The sequence below is a fragment of the Hyperolius riggenbachi genome, chromosome 2 (genome assembly GCF_040937935.1).
Source record: "Hyperolius riggenbachi isolate aHypRig1 chromosome 2, aHypRig1.pri, whole genome shotgun sequence".
In the NCBI taxonomy this organism is placed as follows: Eukaryota; Metazoa; Chordata; class Amphibia; order Anura; family Hyperoliidae; genus Hyperolius; species Hyperolius riggenbachi.
Window position 1 is genome coordinate 267705647 of NC_090647.1, and position 17977 is coordinate 267723623.

The 17977-nt window shown below is 45.3% G+C and overlaps 1 protein-coding gene across 9 annotated transcripts in view; it reads right to left on the reverse strand.

Annotated features, from left to right (window-relative positions):
* The window catches only part of TEX14 (testis expressed 14, intercellular bridge forming factor), a 477154-nt gene that overhangs the window by 144600 nt on the left and 314577 nt on the right, over nucleotides 1-17977 (reverse strand). For all 9 annotated transcript variants that reach the window (XM_068268626.1, XM_068268628.1, XM_068268627.1 and 6 more), the window contains 2 exons: nucleotides 15212-15377; nucleotides 8305-8429 (listed from right to left, as the gene is read on the reverse strand). In XM_068268626.1, coding sequence (XP_068124727.1) covers nucleotides 8305-8429; nucleotides 15212-15377 — 291 coding nt within the window. The remainder of the gene's footprint in view (nucleotides 1-8304; nucleotides 8430-15211; nucleotides 15378-17977) is intronic.

Sequence of the window (17977 nt, forward strand, 5' to 3'; positions counted from 1 at the left end):
ATATTAATGCTTGTGTATTTTTGTATTTCCCCTATTGTATCCAAAGGGCTCCTTATTCCATGCTGAATGCCTTATATATCAAGCAATGAAGAGTTTATACATGGACACATGGATCTTGAGAAGATGCTGTGATTGAATATTCAGGAGGAATGTGACTCTGGATATGTCCTATATACTTAATTTGGACGTGTTTCGTTAATACACCTTGCTGTGATAAACATAGCTAAAGCCAAATATATTGTCTTGTACATATGTCTGTGATTTGTACTTATGGAGTATAACCATTGGATGTTTCTATTCTCTTGAGTTTGTAATCTATATCTGACTTTATGTGGGCTTGTCACTAATAGTACAAGTATATCGATATCGGCTTACTGTGAAGCAACATGCTGTCTATTTTTCCACCACTAGATGTCCTTGGCAGTGTCTCTTCTTCTATCTCGTCCTCGCCCTTATATCTTATTACCTTTGTATTATCTATGCTCACCACTAGATGTCTCTGCGGAGTCTGTATTTAGGTCCCAGCTCCTTCCAGTGAATCTTGAATTTTAAGAGCCACCGTAGTTTTAGGGGCGGATACGGCAGCGCCGTTGCTATGGCGACGGCGCACCTGATCACGCCAATGACGCGGCCGCGTCTATTACGGAAGTATAGTATTTAAGCAACTAGCTGATAGACAGCGTTATCCCTGAGGTAGCTTCTGGCGCAACCGGTAGGATCTGGAACCCCACGGCCCCATCTTCTTCTCTCTACGAGGGTAAGCTCTGCTCAGATGTTGGAAGTATTGCCTTCCCTACATGGTCATATCCTTGTCTGATCTTTATATACTGCGGGTTTTGGCCCATTACACGTGGTTATCTGCTTCTGGGTTGTTTGGGACTGTTTCCTGTTTCTCATACTTTACTTTTTCACTGGATTCCTTCCTGCACTTTTTTCTATGAGAACATCACTCATCATAGTCCCCTTTGGACTTTGCATTTTATATTTAATACCGTTAGCACATTGTGGTTCACTATTTATGTCTAACTCATGACCTTATATCAACTTATATTTGCATTTTTGCACATCTCCTTAACCAGCAGCAGTTGTTACACTGTTTTGAATCCATTGGGTTCCCTGGATCATTGGCTACGCCGATACAGCTATTAAGTCTGTTTATTCAATATATATATAAATGGCTGTTTATTTAAACATGCACATTGGATCGGCGCACCAAATGACCCCGGGTCCCCACCTATACTGAGCAGATCTGTGTATCTATTGTACTACACTACAAGAGAATTTTGATGGTAAGAGGCCAGGGGATCCTCTATGTTGTTTTTAATTGTTTTTAAATATCATGTTGTTTGAATTTAGCAATAAATATGAATTGATTATTGAGAATTACTGTGGTTTGAGTACCGTTATTGATAGATATTAAGGGGACTACTTTTTTCTTTTGCTTGTGAATTAATCCATTTTGGGATCGTTGATCCTAGTCCCTAGAGATGGTTTTCCCTTACAGGGTATAGCTGTTGGTAGATGAGACCAAACAGCTACTTCTCAGGTTCTAATCTTGTTAATGAATAATAAGGTCTGAGTGCTACCACGTTGTGATCGCAACGGCAGACAACCAGAGAATGCCCAGCACCCAGTATATATAGTAAAGCGCTCTCCAGCGCCTCCCCTAAGTGCTGGACCAATGGCAGGTGGTGAAAATGTCAGCTGACCAGCCTGGTCAGCTGACTCTTTTCTGGCTGTTATATAAGCTCTGCCTCTCAGGCCTCTCAGCGCGCGCGCGCGCGTCCTTCTAAATCTGTGTGGACTAGCAGTCCCAGCCACACCAGACATGTCTTGCAATGTAACCATTGATTCAGGCGCGGGGACCGCCGCCCCGCTCTCCAAGCGAGCGGCGGTTTCCCCGCGTCCGGCCGCAATTTCAGCTGCTCTGCCCTGCGTGCAATCTGCCGCCTCCAACGCGGACTCCACCGCTCTGCCCATGCGGCGGTTTCCCCGCGTTGTGCCGCCATGTTAGACGCGGAAACAGCCGCCTCACTCTGAGCCTTTGCGGCGGCTTTTCCGCGTTTCCTCACAGTACCCCCCCCCCCCCCCCCGAGGAGTGGACTCCGGACAGCTCCTACCAGGCTTCTCATGATGCAACGCATGGAACTCCCTTCTCAATTTGTCAGCATGCATGCGACATTCAGGTACCCATGATCTCTCCTCAACACCATACCCTTTCCAATGAACCAGATATTGTACTGAGTTCTGAACTATGCGAGAGTCTAAAATCTTCTCTACCTCGTACTCATCGTACTCATTGGTCATCTATCATCACCGGAGGAGGAGGAGTGGGACCCACCCAGAACTGCTGGCTTAAGCAGGGACACGTGAAAGGATCTCACGCCGAGCATACTGGCAGGGAGGTCAATGGCATAAGTGACATCGTTGATCTTTCTAGTCACTGGGAATGGACCCACATACCTGGGCCCCAACTTAGCCGAGGGCTGTTTCAAGGTCAAGTGACGTGTGGACACCCAGACTAAATCTCCTGGCAAAAACCTCCACTCCAATGAACGTCTCTTGTCAACTTGACCTTTTTGACTTTGAAACGCCTTCTCCAAATTATTTTTCACAATCCACCATATATCTTTAAATGACCTTTGCCAGGCCTCCAGAGCTGGAAACGGAGTGGAGGCGACTGGCAATGGGGAGAATTTAGGCAATTTCCCGGTCACTACCTGGAATGGACAAAATCCTGAAGAGGAACTTTTTAAATTATTGTGCGCAAATTCTGCAAAGGGTAAAAACTTAACCCAATCATTTTGCGCTTCTGCAACGTAACACCTCAAAAACTGTTTCAATGATTGGTTGACTCTTTCCGTCTGACCATTGGTCTGTGGGTGGTAGCCCGACGAAAATGACAGTTCCATACCCATTTGGTGACAGAATGCCCTCCAAAATCTGGAAACAAATTGGACTCCCCTATCTGACACGATGTTTTCCGGAATGCCATGCAATCGGAAAACGTGGATGATGAACAAATCGGCCAATTCCTGGGCCGAGGGGAGTCCTTTCAAGGGCACAAAATGGGCCATTTTACTAAAGCGGTCGACTACCACCCAAATGACCGACATGCCCTCAGACCTGGGGAGCTCACCCACAAAATCCATGGATAAGTGGGTCCATGGCTCACTCGGGGTGGGCAAGGGCTGCAATCTTCCCACAGATGCCAGTCAGGAGGGCTTACTCCTCGCACACACCGCACACTCTCTAACAAACTCTTTGCAATCGGCTGCTAGAGACGGCCACCAAGCGCATCTGGCTACAAGGTCCTGTGTTCTGGAGGCCCCAGGGTGTCCCGCATTCCTGTGTGAATGGAACATCTGCAAAATCTGAAGGCGAAATGGCAGTGGGATAAACATAACCCCTTTGGGCTTCCCCTCCGGGATGTCCTGCTGAAAAGGACCTAAAGTCTCTGTCCAATCTTCCCAAGTCTCAGCTGTAGCTAGTACCAGTCTCTGTGGGACAATGGTCTCTGGGGGGGAGGGCTGTGCTGTCTCTGGCTCAAAGCATCTAGACAGGGCATCTGCCTTAATGTTTTTGCTCCCTGGGGTGTACGTAATTATAAATCTGAATCTCGAGAAGAACAATGACCATCGAGCCTGACGGGGGCTTAATCTCTTGGCTCCCTCGATGTATTCTAAATTTTTGTGGTCAGTGTAAACTGTAATCGTATGTTCTGCTCCTTCCAACCAATGACGCCACTCTTCAAAGGCCAATTTGATGGCCAGGAGCTCCCTGTTGCCTATATCGTAGTTTCTCTCTGCCGGAGAGAACCTACGAGAAAAGTAGGCACATGGGTGCAATCTGCCCTGCAACCCTGACCGCTGGGACAGCACAGCCCCTACCCCGACCTCTGAGGCGTCCACCTCAACAATAAAGGGATAGGAAGTATCAATGTGTCTCAGGATGGGTGCAGAGCAAAACAAATCTTTAAAAGTGGAGAATGCATGCAGAGCCTCTGGAGACCAGTGGGTGGTATCTGCCCCTTTCTTAGTGAGACAGGTGAGGGGTGCAATAACAGTGGAGTACCCCTTTATGAACCTTCTATAGTAATTGGCAAAGCCTAGAAATCTCTGAAGAGATTTTAACCCCACTGGTTGAGGCCATTCCAACACAGCAGAAACCTTGGCAGGATCCATAGACAGGCCCGAGGTGGAAATAATGTACCCTAAAAAGGTGACAGATGTTACTTCGAAAATGCATTTCTCCAATTTGGCGTAAAGCATGTTTTGCCTTAGTTTATCCAATACAAACTTGACATGTGTCCTGTGCTCAGAGAGGTTGTTAGAAAAGATAAGTATATCATCTAGGTATACCAACACAAACTTGCCCAATACCTCCCTGAATACCTCATTAATCAGTTCCTGAAAGACGGCCGAAGGGCATCACCAGGTACTCGTAATGCCCATCGGGCGTGTTAAAGGCCGTCTTCCATTCATGCACCCCGTAAATCCAACTTTGAAAAGATCTTAGTGTCGGTTATCTGTGTAAACAAGTCATCTATCAAGGGCAAAGGGTAGCGATTCTTTACTGTGATTTTATTCAGGCCCCGGTAATCAATGCAAGGCCGCAGGCCTCCGTCTTTTTTCTTAACAAAAAAGAAACCTGCGCCAGCAGGCAGCCGGGAAGGGGAAATGAACCCCTTGGCTAAATTTTCACGAATGTATTCCTGCATGGCCACTTTCTCTGGACCAGACAAATTGTAAAGATGGCCCCTAGGGGGCATACAACCCGATTGGAGATTGATGGGGCAATCAAAGGGGCGATGTGGAGGTAACTTGTCTGCAGCATTGGGACAGAACACATCAGAATACTCGGAATATTGTACTGGTACCCCCTCCAACTGGATCCTGGTCTGGCCCAGTGTCACTCTCCCTAAACACTGCTGAAAACAGTGAGCTGACCAACTAGTTAGCTGACCGGTAGCCCAATTAATCTGTGGAGAGTTTAAGTGTAGCCATGGCATGCCAAGGATGACTGTGGAGGTGGTCATGTGTAACACAAAAAACTGTAGTCTCTCCTTATGTAACACCCCTATAGTGACTTTCACCTCTGGTGTCTGGGACAGCGGATGATTACTTTGCAGGTGGGAATCATCTACTGCCGTAACCTGAATGGGTGGTTTTACTGGGGTGAACGGAATACCCAATCTCTTTGCAAATTAAAAATCCATAAAATTAGCTGCAGAGCCTGAATCAATAAAAGCCTCAGAAATCTCAGTTTTATCTTCCCATGTGACTGTACAGGGAAGGAGTAACCGTTTATCTTCTAGGGGTAGTTTTGACCGACCAATTTGCATTGGTTCGGGTGGAGGCGAGACAGGAGGAGGTGGATTTACTGGAGGCGCAGCGTAGGACACCATTCTTACATGATTACTACCCCGGGTCTGCGGTCGACTCGAATGGCCGATGAAATGGCCTCATCGACTGTCTTAGGCTCAGGCAGACTTACCATGAGATCTGAAACCTCATCTGCCAACCCTGATAAGAAACAATCTAATAGGGCATAGGTGTCCCACCTGGCTGAAACTGACCACCTCCTAAATTCGGCTGCGTAATCTTCGACCGGACCCTTGCCTTGACGCAAGAGCTTGAGCTTCTGCTCAGAGGTCACGGCAAGGTCTGGGTCGTCGTATATTACTGCCATGGCTTTAAAAAATTCATCCACTGAAGAGAGGGCCAAATCCCCGGTGGGCAAACTGTACGCCCACGTCTGAGAATCACCTGATAATAAAGTCTTAATAAATGTGACCCTTTGGGTCATATTTCCAGAAGATTGAGGTCTTAACTCAAAGTAAGATAACACTCTTTTAAAATTTCGGAAGTCAGATCTATCACCAGAAAATTTCTCGGGTACAGGCAAACGTATATCAGAGCTAAGAGGAGATCGCACTGTTTGAAGTTCCTGAATAGCCCCAAATATCTGACATGTCTGTTGGTTCAAAACTGCCGCGGAAAGTCGATTTACCGCGGTGGTCAGGACTTCAACATGGCTATACAGTGCGTCCATTTGGGTTTGGGTTTGGTCTGCCGTTCTGTAACGATCGGTGTAACACAGAGAGGATCTGATTACCGGTGAACTGCAGTCTCACCAGGAATACAGAATATACCTGATTATTGGTGATCTGCAGTATCACCGATAATCAGATATAACTACTAACCTCTGGACACCAGAGAGAACAAGTGAGTGTTAGATACAACAGTATACTTTGAGTACTTCTCCAGAAGTATGTTCCTTCCTATGGCCTAGACTCTCCAGGGGGAGGAGCTAGGCTGAGGTTAGGAAGGACAGAGCGTGAGTGACACCCGAGAGTGAGCGTGTCACTAACAGGTCTGGGAACTGCCTCTAACAGTAAGGCCAGTTCTCGAGGTCGGCAAGCCAGGTCGTTAACACACAGACAGATAAGGTACAGATTCAGGAGGCAGATACAGAGTCCAGGAACAAGCAGAGTTTGGCAACAGGATATCAGAAATAGCAAGGTACAAGATCAGAGTTCAGAGCAATAGTCAGGCAGGCAGAAGGTCATAACAAATAATACAATTCAATGTTCCTAATGCTAAGGTGTGAACGCCTTAATGTCAACACCTTTGGAAACTATGCTAGAACATAGATACAGACAAGGTCTGAGTGCTACCACGTTGTGATCGCAACGGCAGACAACCAGAGAATGCCCAGCACCCAGTATATATAGTAAAGCGCTCTCCAGCGCCTCCCCTAAGTGCTGGACCAATGGCAGGTGGTGAAAATGTCAGCTGACCCTTTTCTGGCTGTTATATAAGCTCTGCCTCTCAGGCCTCTCAGCGCGCGCGCGTCCTTCTGAATCTGTGTGGACTAGCAGTCCCAGCCACACCAGACATGTCTTGCAATGTAACCATTGATTCAGGCGCGGGGACCGCCGCCCCGCTCTCCAAGCGAGCGGCGGTTTCCCCGCGTCCGGCCGCAATGTCAGCTGCTCTGCCCTGCATGCAATCTGCCGCCTCCAACGCGGACTCCACCGCTCTGCCCATGCAGCATGCGGCGGTTTCCCCGCGTTGTGCCGCCATGTTAGACGCGGAAACAGCCGCCTCACTCTGAGCCTTTGCGGCGGCTTTTCCGCGTTTCCTCACACTTTTTAATTGCAAAGTGCTGAAAAGTTGTGTTAAAGAGAAGATGAAAAATGATCTCCTAAGTGAAAACTCAGGATGAAAAGTTACCTTATATACTCGTGTATAAGCCTAATGTTTCAGCACAAAAATTTGCTTAAAAGTTACCCCCTCGGCTTATATGCGAGTTGTTGAAGCAGAACGAATGATGTAGCAGGTTTTGTTACTGGCAGAGGAGTAAGAAGTTTTAAATCAGGATGATACTATTTATTGGCTAACTAAAAAGAATAAGAATAAGCAAGCTTTCGGCTTTGCAGCCTTCGTCGGGCTTAAATCCTGCTGCAAAGCCGAAAGCTCGCTTATTCTTATTCTTTTTAGTTAGTCAATAAATGGTATCATCCTGATTTAAAACTTCTTGCTTTTACTGATGGCTAACACGGTACAATACCCTACTGCTACTACTATGGCAGAGGAGTGTAAGGCTTGTGCATTAGTGATCATGCTCTTGCCAGCTTGCTCCCTGCTGTGTCTGTGCCCACTATCCCCTCCAACATGGTATGCAGAGTACGCTGCTCAAGACTGTGTCCCCTGGCTTGTGAAGTGGAGCGTGCCAGTAACATGTCAGCGGTGCAATGATTGGGGATTCTTCCTGTGTGAAAATCACAATGATACCATCTAGTGGCATCTTGAGACACAGCTGTATAATTCTTGGGGCACATCTGGCTACTGTGAAGGAGGCTATGCTGGGGAGGGGGGGCTGACTTGTACTGGGGGAACATCTGGCTACTGGGGAGGTGGCCTATATGCGAGTCAATCACTTTTTCCTGGTTTCTGAGGGAAAAGTGGGTACCTCAGCTTATTTGTGTGTCGGCTTCTATGCGAGTATATATGGTAAATGCATATGGGCTTCTGGGCCCGATCAAATTCTCTTTTTAGTTTTCTCCGAGGTGATATTTTGCATCCTATCAATAAAAAAATGCCTTTTAAGCCACCAGCAAGCAAGAAAATACTCTGAATACTTATGAAAAATGTTATTTTAAACAAGAGATGAAAATTATCTCCTAGGAGAAATTGTAGGAGAAAAAGTGAATTGGATCGGGCCCTTTGTGTTCAAACAAGCTACTACCAAGGAAAAAAGAAAAAAAAATCCAGAGAATTTAAACATAAACAAATTCACCTTGGAGACAGCAGTTGAATCAGTGATGGGCTACTCATGGAGTCTTCAACTTTCATGGATTCACAATGAAGTCCATTGATTAAAGCATGCATACGGAGAGAGCAGCAATTCATGAATTCCAACATCTGCAATCATACACATCAATAACAATAAAAACATAATTTGTCAGGGGATTTAGTGTATTCTTAAGATAGAGCATAAATGTTTTCTTACCCCTGTTTTGGCAATTCGGATTAGATATGGTTGTTCTGTACAAAATTACTGCCAGATGACTGAATCAGGTATTAAACAATGAAATGTGCGATTGGACAACAGATCTGACAGTTTTTGGACTAGTCCATCTCCTTATAGGGATTCAAAGGTATTTATTTACAAAAGCAGTTACTGAACGGCAGTTGTTTAGTACAACTGCTAACATACTGTGCAATTGAGTAAGGAGGCTGGCATGCATCCTTGTATAGATCCTTTGCAGGGAGCGCTTTTGTAAAGAATAAAGGACTAGTTCAAAAACTGTCAGATCTGAGAACTTTTTACTACCAGCTGTAAGTGACTGCAACATAGAAAAAAAGTAGTTTATAGGGCATTTTACCCTAGGAGAAATTTACTTACATGTATGTATTTTAAACTTTACAATTTTTTCACAACCATGGTCCTAGGTTCTAGAACAGCCAGGATATACAGTATAAAAAAAAGTGATACATACCTCTAAGACTGTAATAGTACAAATACTTATTAACTAACTTTTCAACAATGCCAAACTATGCTCTGATATGACTTAAGTCGAGGCTGCAAACGTTTGCCCCACAATAGCAGTTTAACTAAAGAATACCCATTATCATCTGGGGTCTCATATACACTAGTGCAGTGGTTGGAATCTGCGGCTCTCGAGCCGCATGTGGCTCTTTAACCACTTCAGTGCAGCTCTTTTGAGTCTGTTAAAAGTAAGCTGTTCCCCTGCAGGCATTGCAAAGCTCACTGGTCTCTGCTTTGCTAGTTGCCGGGGGCAGGGTGTTGCTGCGAGTTTAAACCTGCCCCTCGGCTCACAGCAGCAACCAATTGCCAGGCCAGCCTTTCCTTTCAGAAAGTCGCGCACCGCCTCCCTCCACGTTCTTCCCCGCTTTGCCTGTCTGCCTGAGCTGTGCAGAAGGATCAGGGGACATGTCACAGCCAGAAACAGAGACAGGGACAGGTACTAACCTCGGCACAGCAGCAGAAATGCTAGTAGTGCAGATATGGCAGAGGAGATTACAGTCCGTCTGACTGTAGGAGCAGAACTGAAGCTTTGTTTGTTTGCAGAGCTAATCACATGCTGCCTAATTCATGTAACACTCACTGCAAACCAGGGCCGGGACGACACAGAGGCCCGAGAGGCTCCGGCCTCTGAGTGGCAGGTCATTAGTAGAGATGGCCCGAACTGTTCGAATCCCTATGTGTCTGTACTACTTCCGGGTCGCTATGACCCGGAGTAGTACGGCTGCGCTGACCCATCGGTGCACGTCCTTGATCGCGTGCCTGTTGCCGGGCACTCTCTGCACATGAGCGTGACGTCACTCACAACAGGGTGTGTATAGTGTGTACACTGTAATAGTGTGATTAAGGGTAGCTGTTTTGTTCATCCACATAATGGTACAAAGTTTAAAATCAATGGTCAATATGATTGTAATTCTAGATATGTGATATATTCCCTCAAATGTCCCTGTGGATTATTATATATAGGGCAGACCACACAGAGAGCAAAAGACAGACTGACAGCACATAAAAGTACTATTAGAACTAAAAAGGTAGAACTACCGGTGCCATCACATTTTATTGCAGCGGGTCACACCACAAGTCAGTTGAGGTTCCAAATAATAGAACAGATTTAACCAGGGAGGAGAGGAGGTGATAGGCTACGGAAATTACTATATCGGGAAGCATATTGGATACGTAGGTTAGATACACTAGAGGTATGAATAGGGAGTATGATATGACTCCTTTCCTTTGAAAAGTGCTGTATATGCATTTGTGTTGTTGTTTCATATAAGAAAACTTTTATTCTATTGCATTGTTTTTTTCTAGGAGAGGGGGAGGGAGAAAATGTATATTCCTCTTTCATGCTGCTCAGGTTTTAATGACTTATTGCCTGTGTGTTATATGACAGCTGAGCTTGATTTTGTTACACACTTGTAGTATGTGTTTTAGACACTAGATGTCCCACTTCTGTTCCTTTACCGCTGTTGTGGTAACCTTGGCAACTACATTGAGTTCATTTCCAGACGGTGGGGCGGAAGGCATACTCGCGTCGCGCACTCGTATTATGACACGCAATGGGATGACACCTTCCCATGTGCGTACGTCATGCACGACCTATGGGCAGTACTGGGTGCTGCCGAGGGAGCATCCTGTTTCCCATCAGGTCCGTCTCTGTTAGGGGCGGACCTAGATGATTTGTCATCACGGGAAGCTCTTCCTATAGGTCGGCAATGCGTGGGCGTGGCGTCTGCTGCGTCTCTCCGCCCTGCCGCCTGGCAAGCTCTTCAGTTTGTGCGCACACCTTGTATGCATATGATAGTTCCCCATCAGGTCCGCGTGAGCGAGATGAGAGGGGATTGGTCGCCACAGGCGACACTAAGGATGTGATTCATTAATTTTCCATGGTGTTGGGTATATATAGAGGGTATGATATGATGTATTTTAGACACTGACAGGAACTTGAGAAAGGAGGTCCTTCCTCCGAAACGTCGTTTACATGTCATGATGTCTTTTTGAATTAAATACTGAGCTTTAATTACTGGATGGTGCCGGCCTTCATCTTTCACTTGTCACTCACAACAGGAGCACGATCTAGGACGCGCACCGCCGGCCCGGCGCAGCCGTATTACTCCGGGTCATAGCGACCCGGAAGTAGTATAGGGTAAGGTGTTCGACATCTCTAGTCATCAGGTCAGGATGGGGCGTTTTCAAAGGCATTTCATTCCACAGGCAGTCTAGGAAAAAAAAGTTTTTTTTCCCCTGTCCTGCGAGACAGAAGTAAGGGAGGGAGAGAAAAAGCTATCTGCACAGTAGTTGTAAAGACTGCATCTGATAAGGAGTTATACATAGTTTTGTATGGTAAGATTGGTAGACAGTTCCTAGTACACTAGTAAGGGCACTCAGTTGGTCTGAAATTTTGTTTTTTTCAACTCTTTTTCACTGACTTCTGTCAATGATGTCATCCAGCTACTCTCCCAGGATGGAGTAATAAAAGCCAGCCCAGTGAAGTGTGGCTGGCTGATGGACAATGGAATTCTAATGGCAAGAGCAAAGGTGTGTGTGTGTGTGTGTGTGTGTGTGTGTGTGTGTGTGTGTGTGTGTGTGTGTGTGTGTGTGTGTGTGTGTGTGTGTGTGTGTGTGTGTGTGTGTGTGTGTGTGTGTGTGTGTGTGTGTGTGTGAGAGTGTGTGTGAGTGTGTGAGAGAGTGTGTGTGTGTGTGTGTGTGTGAGAGTGTGTGTGTGTGTGTGTGTGTGTGTGTGAGTGTGTGTGTGTGTGTGTGTGTGTGAGGGAGAGCAGCAGCCCCCTTCTGCATCCTAAACTGTGCTAAATCCTTCTCTACTTCTCCCTGACCCCCCTCCACTCCCAGTACTGATAAGGACCTGGACTTACAGAAATTACACTGCACAGGGTCCTAATGCTGGCATGCTAGAGTAAAGGTAGCCATACATCTAGCAATGATGGATAGATTCCACCAAGAGACGAATCTCTCTCTGATCGAATCTGATTAGAGAGAGATCTGTCAGCTGCCCATACACCGCAGAAGAAGCTGAAGATGTATGGACACCATGTGGTTAACGACACAGGACAGGTAATGTATAAATGCACACATGGGGGCACATTTATACTTGGGCAGCTCAGCCTCTGTTGGTGGTGGACCTTGTCCCGGCCCTGCTGCAAACACACAGAAATACGCTACCCACATGCTGCCTATCTATCTCTCTGCTACTGGGACCTTGTGTACACAGGAGGGGAAAGGTGATCTGCCTGTCTCTAGCCAGAAATGGGTTACAGAAGTCTGGCAGGGAAGGGGTGACAGAGGTCTCTCTGACAGGGAAGGGGTGACAGGGGTCTCTGTGGCAGGGAATTGGCTGACAGGGGTCTCTGTGGCATGGAATCGGCTGTCAGGGGTCTCTGTGGCAGGGAATCGGCTGACAGGGGTCTCTCTGGCAGGGATTGGGCTGACAGGGGTCTCTCTGGCAGGGAGTGGGCTGACAGAGGTCTCTCTGGCAGGGATTGGGCTGACAGGGGTCTCTCTGGCAGGGATTGGGCTGACAGGGGTCTCTGGCAGGGATTGGGCTGACAGGGGTCTCTGGCAGGGATTGGGCTGACGGGGGTCTCTCTGGTATGGATTGGGCTGACAGGGGTCTCTCTGGTAGGGACTGGCCTGACAGGGGTCTCTCTGGCAGGGATTGGGCTGACAGGGGTCTCTCTGGCAGGGATTGGGCTGACAGGGGTCTCTCTGGCAGGGATTGGGCTGACAGGGGTCTCTCTGGCAGGGATTGGGTGACAGTCAGATTACATGTATTTGGTGGTGAAACACTACGGCGGTGCTGATTACATGTATTTTTGGTGAAATGGTGTTAGATTACATGAATTTTGGGGGTGCGAACGCTACAGCGGCACTCAAAGTTTCCTTGCAGGCCCACTTATACCACTGCTAAAGGTCATGTATGTTTGGCCCCACCCATGACCACGCCCATGTTCTGTTTTGTGGCCACACCCATTTTTCGGTGCGGCTCTCAAAATAAATTTTTATCGTCGTAATGTTGGTATTTGGCTCTTTTGACGAATAAGTTTGCAGACCCCTGCACTAGTGTGAGCCCTAGCCAAAGATATTCCAAAATCCAGAGAAGCAATATTTTTATAATATGAGAAGCAAGATTTTTATAATATGGTTGGTTAATAAGCATACAGTGGGATGCAAACGTTTGGGCAACCTTGTAAATTGTCATGATTTTCCTGTATTAATCATTGGTTGTTACCATAAAAAATGTCAGTTAAATATATCATATAGGAGACACACACAGTGATATTTGAGAAGTGAAATGAAGTTTATTGGATTCACAGAAAGTGCACAATAATTGTTTAAATAAGATTAGGCAGGTGCACACATTTGGGCACTGGTTTCATTTTATTTATTACAAAACCCTTAGAACTAATTATTGGAACTCAAATTGGCTTGGTAAGCTCAGTGACCCCTGACCTACATACTGTAAACAGGTATTCACCAATTATGAAAAAGGGTATTTAAGGGGGTCAATTGTAATTTTCCCTCCTTTTAATTTTCTCTGAACAGTAGCAACATGGGGGTCTCAAAACAACTCTCAAATGACTTGAAGACAAAAAATTGTTCACCATCATGTTTTAGGGGAAGGATACAGAAAGCTGTCTCAGAGATTTCAACTGTCTGTTTCCACAGTTAGGAACATATTGAGGAAATGGAAGTCCACAGGTTCAGTTCAAGTAAAGGCTCAAAGTGGCAGACCAAGAAAAATCTCAGAAAAACAGAAGCGACGAATGGTGAGAACAGTCAGAGTCAACCCACAGACCAGCACCAAAGACCTACAACATCATCTTGTGGCAGATGGAGTCACTGTGCATCGTTCAACCATTAGGTGCACTTTACACAAGGATATGCTGTATGTGAGAGTGATGCAGAGGAAGCCTTTTCTCCGCCTAAAGCACAAACAGAGCTGCTTGAGGTATGCTAAAGCACATTTGGACAAGCCAGCTTCATTTTGGAATAATATGCTGTGGACTAATGAAACTAAAATTGAGTTCTTTTGGAATAACAAGGGGCATTATGCATGGAATAAAAACAACACATAATTCCAAGAAAAACACCTGCTATCTACAGTAAAATATGGCGGTGGTTCCATCATGCTGAGGGGCTGTGTGGCCAGTGCGGGGATTGGGAATCTTGTCAAAGTTGAGGGACGCATGGATTCCACTCAGTATCAGACAACAACACTAAACACTGCTCAAAATCCACTAAGGCATTTATGCAGAGGAACAAGTACAACATTCTGGAATGGCCATCTCAGTCCCCAGACCTGAATATAATTAAAAATCCGTGGTGTGAGTTAAAGAGAGCTGTTCATGCTCGGAAGCCATCAAACCTGAATGAACTAGAGATGTTTTATAAAGAGGAATGGTCCAAAATACCTTCAACCAGAATCCAGACTCTCATTGGAACCTACGGGAAGCGTTTAGAGGCTGTAATTTCTGCAAAAGGAGGATCTACTAAATATTGATTTCATTTCTTTTTTGTGGTGCCCAAATTTATGCACGTGCTTAATTTTGTTTAAACAATTATTGCACACTTTCTGTAAATCCAATAAACTTCATTTCACTTCTCAAATATCACTGTTTGTGTCTCCTATATGATATATTTAACTGACATTTTTTATCATAACAACCAACGATTTATACAGGAAAATCATGGCAATTAACAGAGTTGCCCAAACTTTTGCATCCCACGGTATGTTGGCCCCAAAAAAGTAGATTAAAAATGTTTTGCCTACATTTCAAGTGGCCCAGTAAAGGGTTTGAATATTTGTGTTTTTATATTTACAAAAAAAAGAAAAGGAAAAACAAAACAAAACAGAAATTGCTATTTTTTATTTTGTCATTATAAGGAGCTGAGTATTAATTCATGAAAGAAAATTAAAGAATAAATAAATGCAACACTCTAAATAATTAAAAGGTTTGAAAACTTTGTGAATGCACTATTTATTTTACAATAACCAGCTTCTGGCACTTCATCTTGTACATTGTAGCAGGATGTTTGTGTGCTTGGAAACACAGAGCATGCAGCAAGAAGACATTAAAGAGGTGAGAGTTTATTGCACGCTAAAGATGTTTCTGTCATAATGTTATTAAAATAATGTGAAAACCTGAGCATTTAGATCTTTTCCTGCTATACAGGCCCATTCAAGTGGCCTCCTGGACATATCATCATGAAGCCGCAAATCTCCTCCTGCATCAATCAGCTTGCTCATAATCCATGTGTTACAGGAAAAGGCTGCAGCATGGACTGGTGTGCTCCCATCAAAACAGCGACTGCAAAACAGAATTCTTTGGCTTCAGATATTAAACCTCATCAGGCTAACTTATGAAGAAAATAAAATTGAAAAGCAGAAGTCACAGTAGAGTTGGAGTTTCCACAGTTAAGAGACAAAGGCAGATAAAAAGAGATCATTAGACAGTATTATTTAACCACTTAAAGAGAACCCGAGGTGGGGATCTTAGAGTTAAATCTATACACAGAGGCTGGGTCTGGCTATAGTGCCCAACCTCTGTTGCTAGTTGAATCTTCCCTAAATGCCCCCTGCGCTCTGCACTAGCCCATAAATTACAGCCGCGCTGTCGGGCTCTGTTTACCTTTCTAGTGCCACTCACGCCGCTCCCCCCGCCTCCTGCAGAGCGCCGGTCCCCGCCCACGTCCCTTCCCTCCAATCAGCGGCGAGGGAAGGGACGTGGGCGGGGATCGGCACTCTGCAGGAGGTGGGGGAGCGGCGTGAGTGGCACTAGAATGGTAAACAGAGCCCGCTGCAACACGCTCAGTGTCGCCAGCGCGGCTGTAATTTATGGGCTAGTGCAGAGCGCAGGGGGGATTTAGGGAAGAATTAACTAGCAACAGAGGCTGGGCACTATAGCCAGACCCAGCCTCTGTGTATAGATTTAACTCTAAGATCCCCACCTCGGGTTCTCTTTAAGCCTATCTGGATGAATATGTTCATCCAGATAAACTGTGCTGCTACAGCTGAATGAGGCACGCTCCAGTGCCAACCGTTAGCCCTCCCCCCGATCAATCATCGATCTAAGTCCCACCGAGAAAAACAGACGGCCTCTTACCAGGCCGCAGTCTTTCTGCTTAAAAAAAGTTCCTCATCCTCATTCTAGTTCTTGGAAGCGTGATTGTTCGCTTCCAGGACTTTTTGTCTGTAATACTACACCCACATACATTTTTTAATAAATAAATACATTATTTTACATTTAAAATTAGCACTTTACCTCCCACACCAAAAATTACCTAAATAAAATTTTTAATAAAAAAAATTACAATTAAAAATTATTTTTAATTAAAAAAGAAACCCAACATAAATAGTTACCTAAGGGTCTGAACTTTTTAAATATGCATGTCAAGAGAGTATCCTCTATAATAAAAAAACCAGCAGCTGTCCCTGTGTCCCAGGTTTTTTGTTACTGCGCATGAGCACAGCTGGACGGGACCAGGGAGCGAGGCGGGCGAGCGAAGGTGCAACGGAGCGGGTGTTCGCAAAAAAAAACAAAAAAACCTAGAGCCCGTTTTTAAACGGGCTTGGGTCTATCCTCTATAGTGAAACCCTAAGTGTCGCTGCGTCCCAGGTTTTTTGTTACTGCGCATGTGCGCAGTAACTGACAGTTGGACGGGACCAGGGAGCAAGGCGGGCGAGCGAGGTGGGCAGGCGAGCGAGGGGGTGAGCGTGGCGCAGGTGAACAGGAGGCATGCGCACTGGAGCCGGCAAAAAAAGAAGACCTAGAGCCCGTTTTTAAACGGGCTTGGGTCTACCAGTGTTAATATAATTTTTTAAATTACAGGCTTGTAAATAGTGATGGATGCAAATTGAAAAAATGCACCTTTATTTCCAAATAAACTATCGGTGCCATAAATTGTGATAGGGACATAATTTAAATGGTGTAATAACCGGGACAAATGGGCAAATAAAATACATGGGTTTTAATTACGGTAGCATGTATTAATTTTAAACTATGATGGCCAAAAAGAAATAGGTATTTTTTTTCCATTCTTAATCTTCCTGTTAAAATGGATTTAGAATAAAATAATTCTTAATAAAATGTACCACCCAAAGAAAGCCTAAATGGTGGCGGAAAAATATATGCATATGGACAAATATATATATATATATATGCATATATGTATATATATATATATATATATATATACATATGTATATATATATATATATATATATATATATATATATATATATATATATATATATATATATATATGCATATATATATATATATTTGTCCTGCTCCCGCCCCGTGATGTCACACCTCTCTCTGATTGGCCGCCGGGTCCCCGGAACAAGAAGGGGGCTGTGGGGATCCCGGCGGCCAGCAATGCAGAAAGAAAGGCCGGGGAAGGTAGAGGAGAGTCGGGGGAGAGCCGGGGGAGATGGTGAAGTCCCGCTGCGCAGCAGCGATCACGCGCGGGACTCCAAAAATGCAGGGAATTCCTCAGCCCGACCTGAGCTCGGGCTTACCGCTGGCAGCTCATCTCTCCCAGCCCGAGCTCAGGTCGGGCTTACCGCCAGGGAGGTTAGACAAGGTGTGTATGAGGATCTGCAGATATCATAGACTATGAATGCATTTTGCAGGAACGGATCTTTTGCAGATACTGATCTTGTGAATGTGTACAGCATCTTTGTGTTCAGCATCTTGCAAAGATTTCTATCTGATGGGGAGTTCAGCTCAATAGAATAGACTGTGTAGATATGGCTCTCATACTACATGGAAGGGGGTAAAATTGGTCTGTTTTTTTCATTTTCCAAAGACTATGGTCTGATATGTGTATGCACCTTAACACTAACTTCTCCTCTCCTCTGCATAACACTAATCTGCCCTCTCCAAGCCAGTAATTTCCGTGCCTG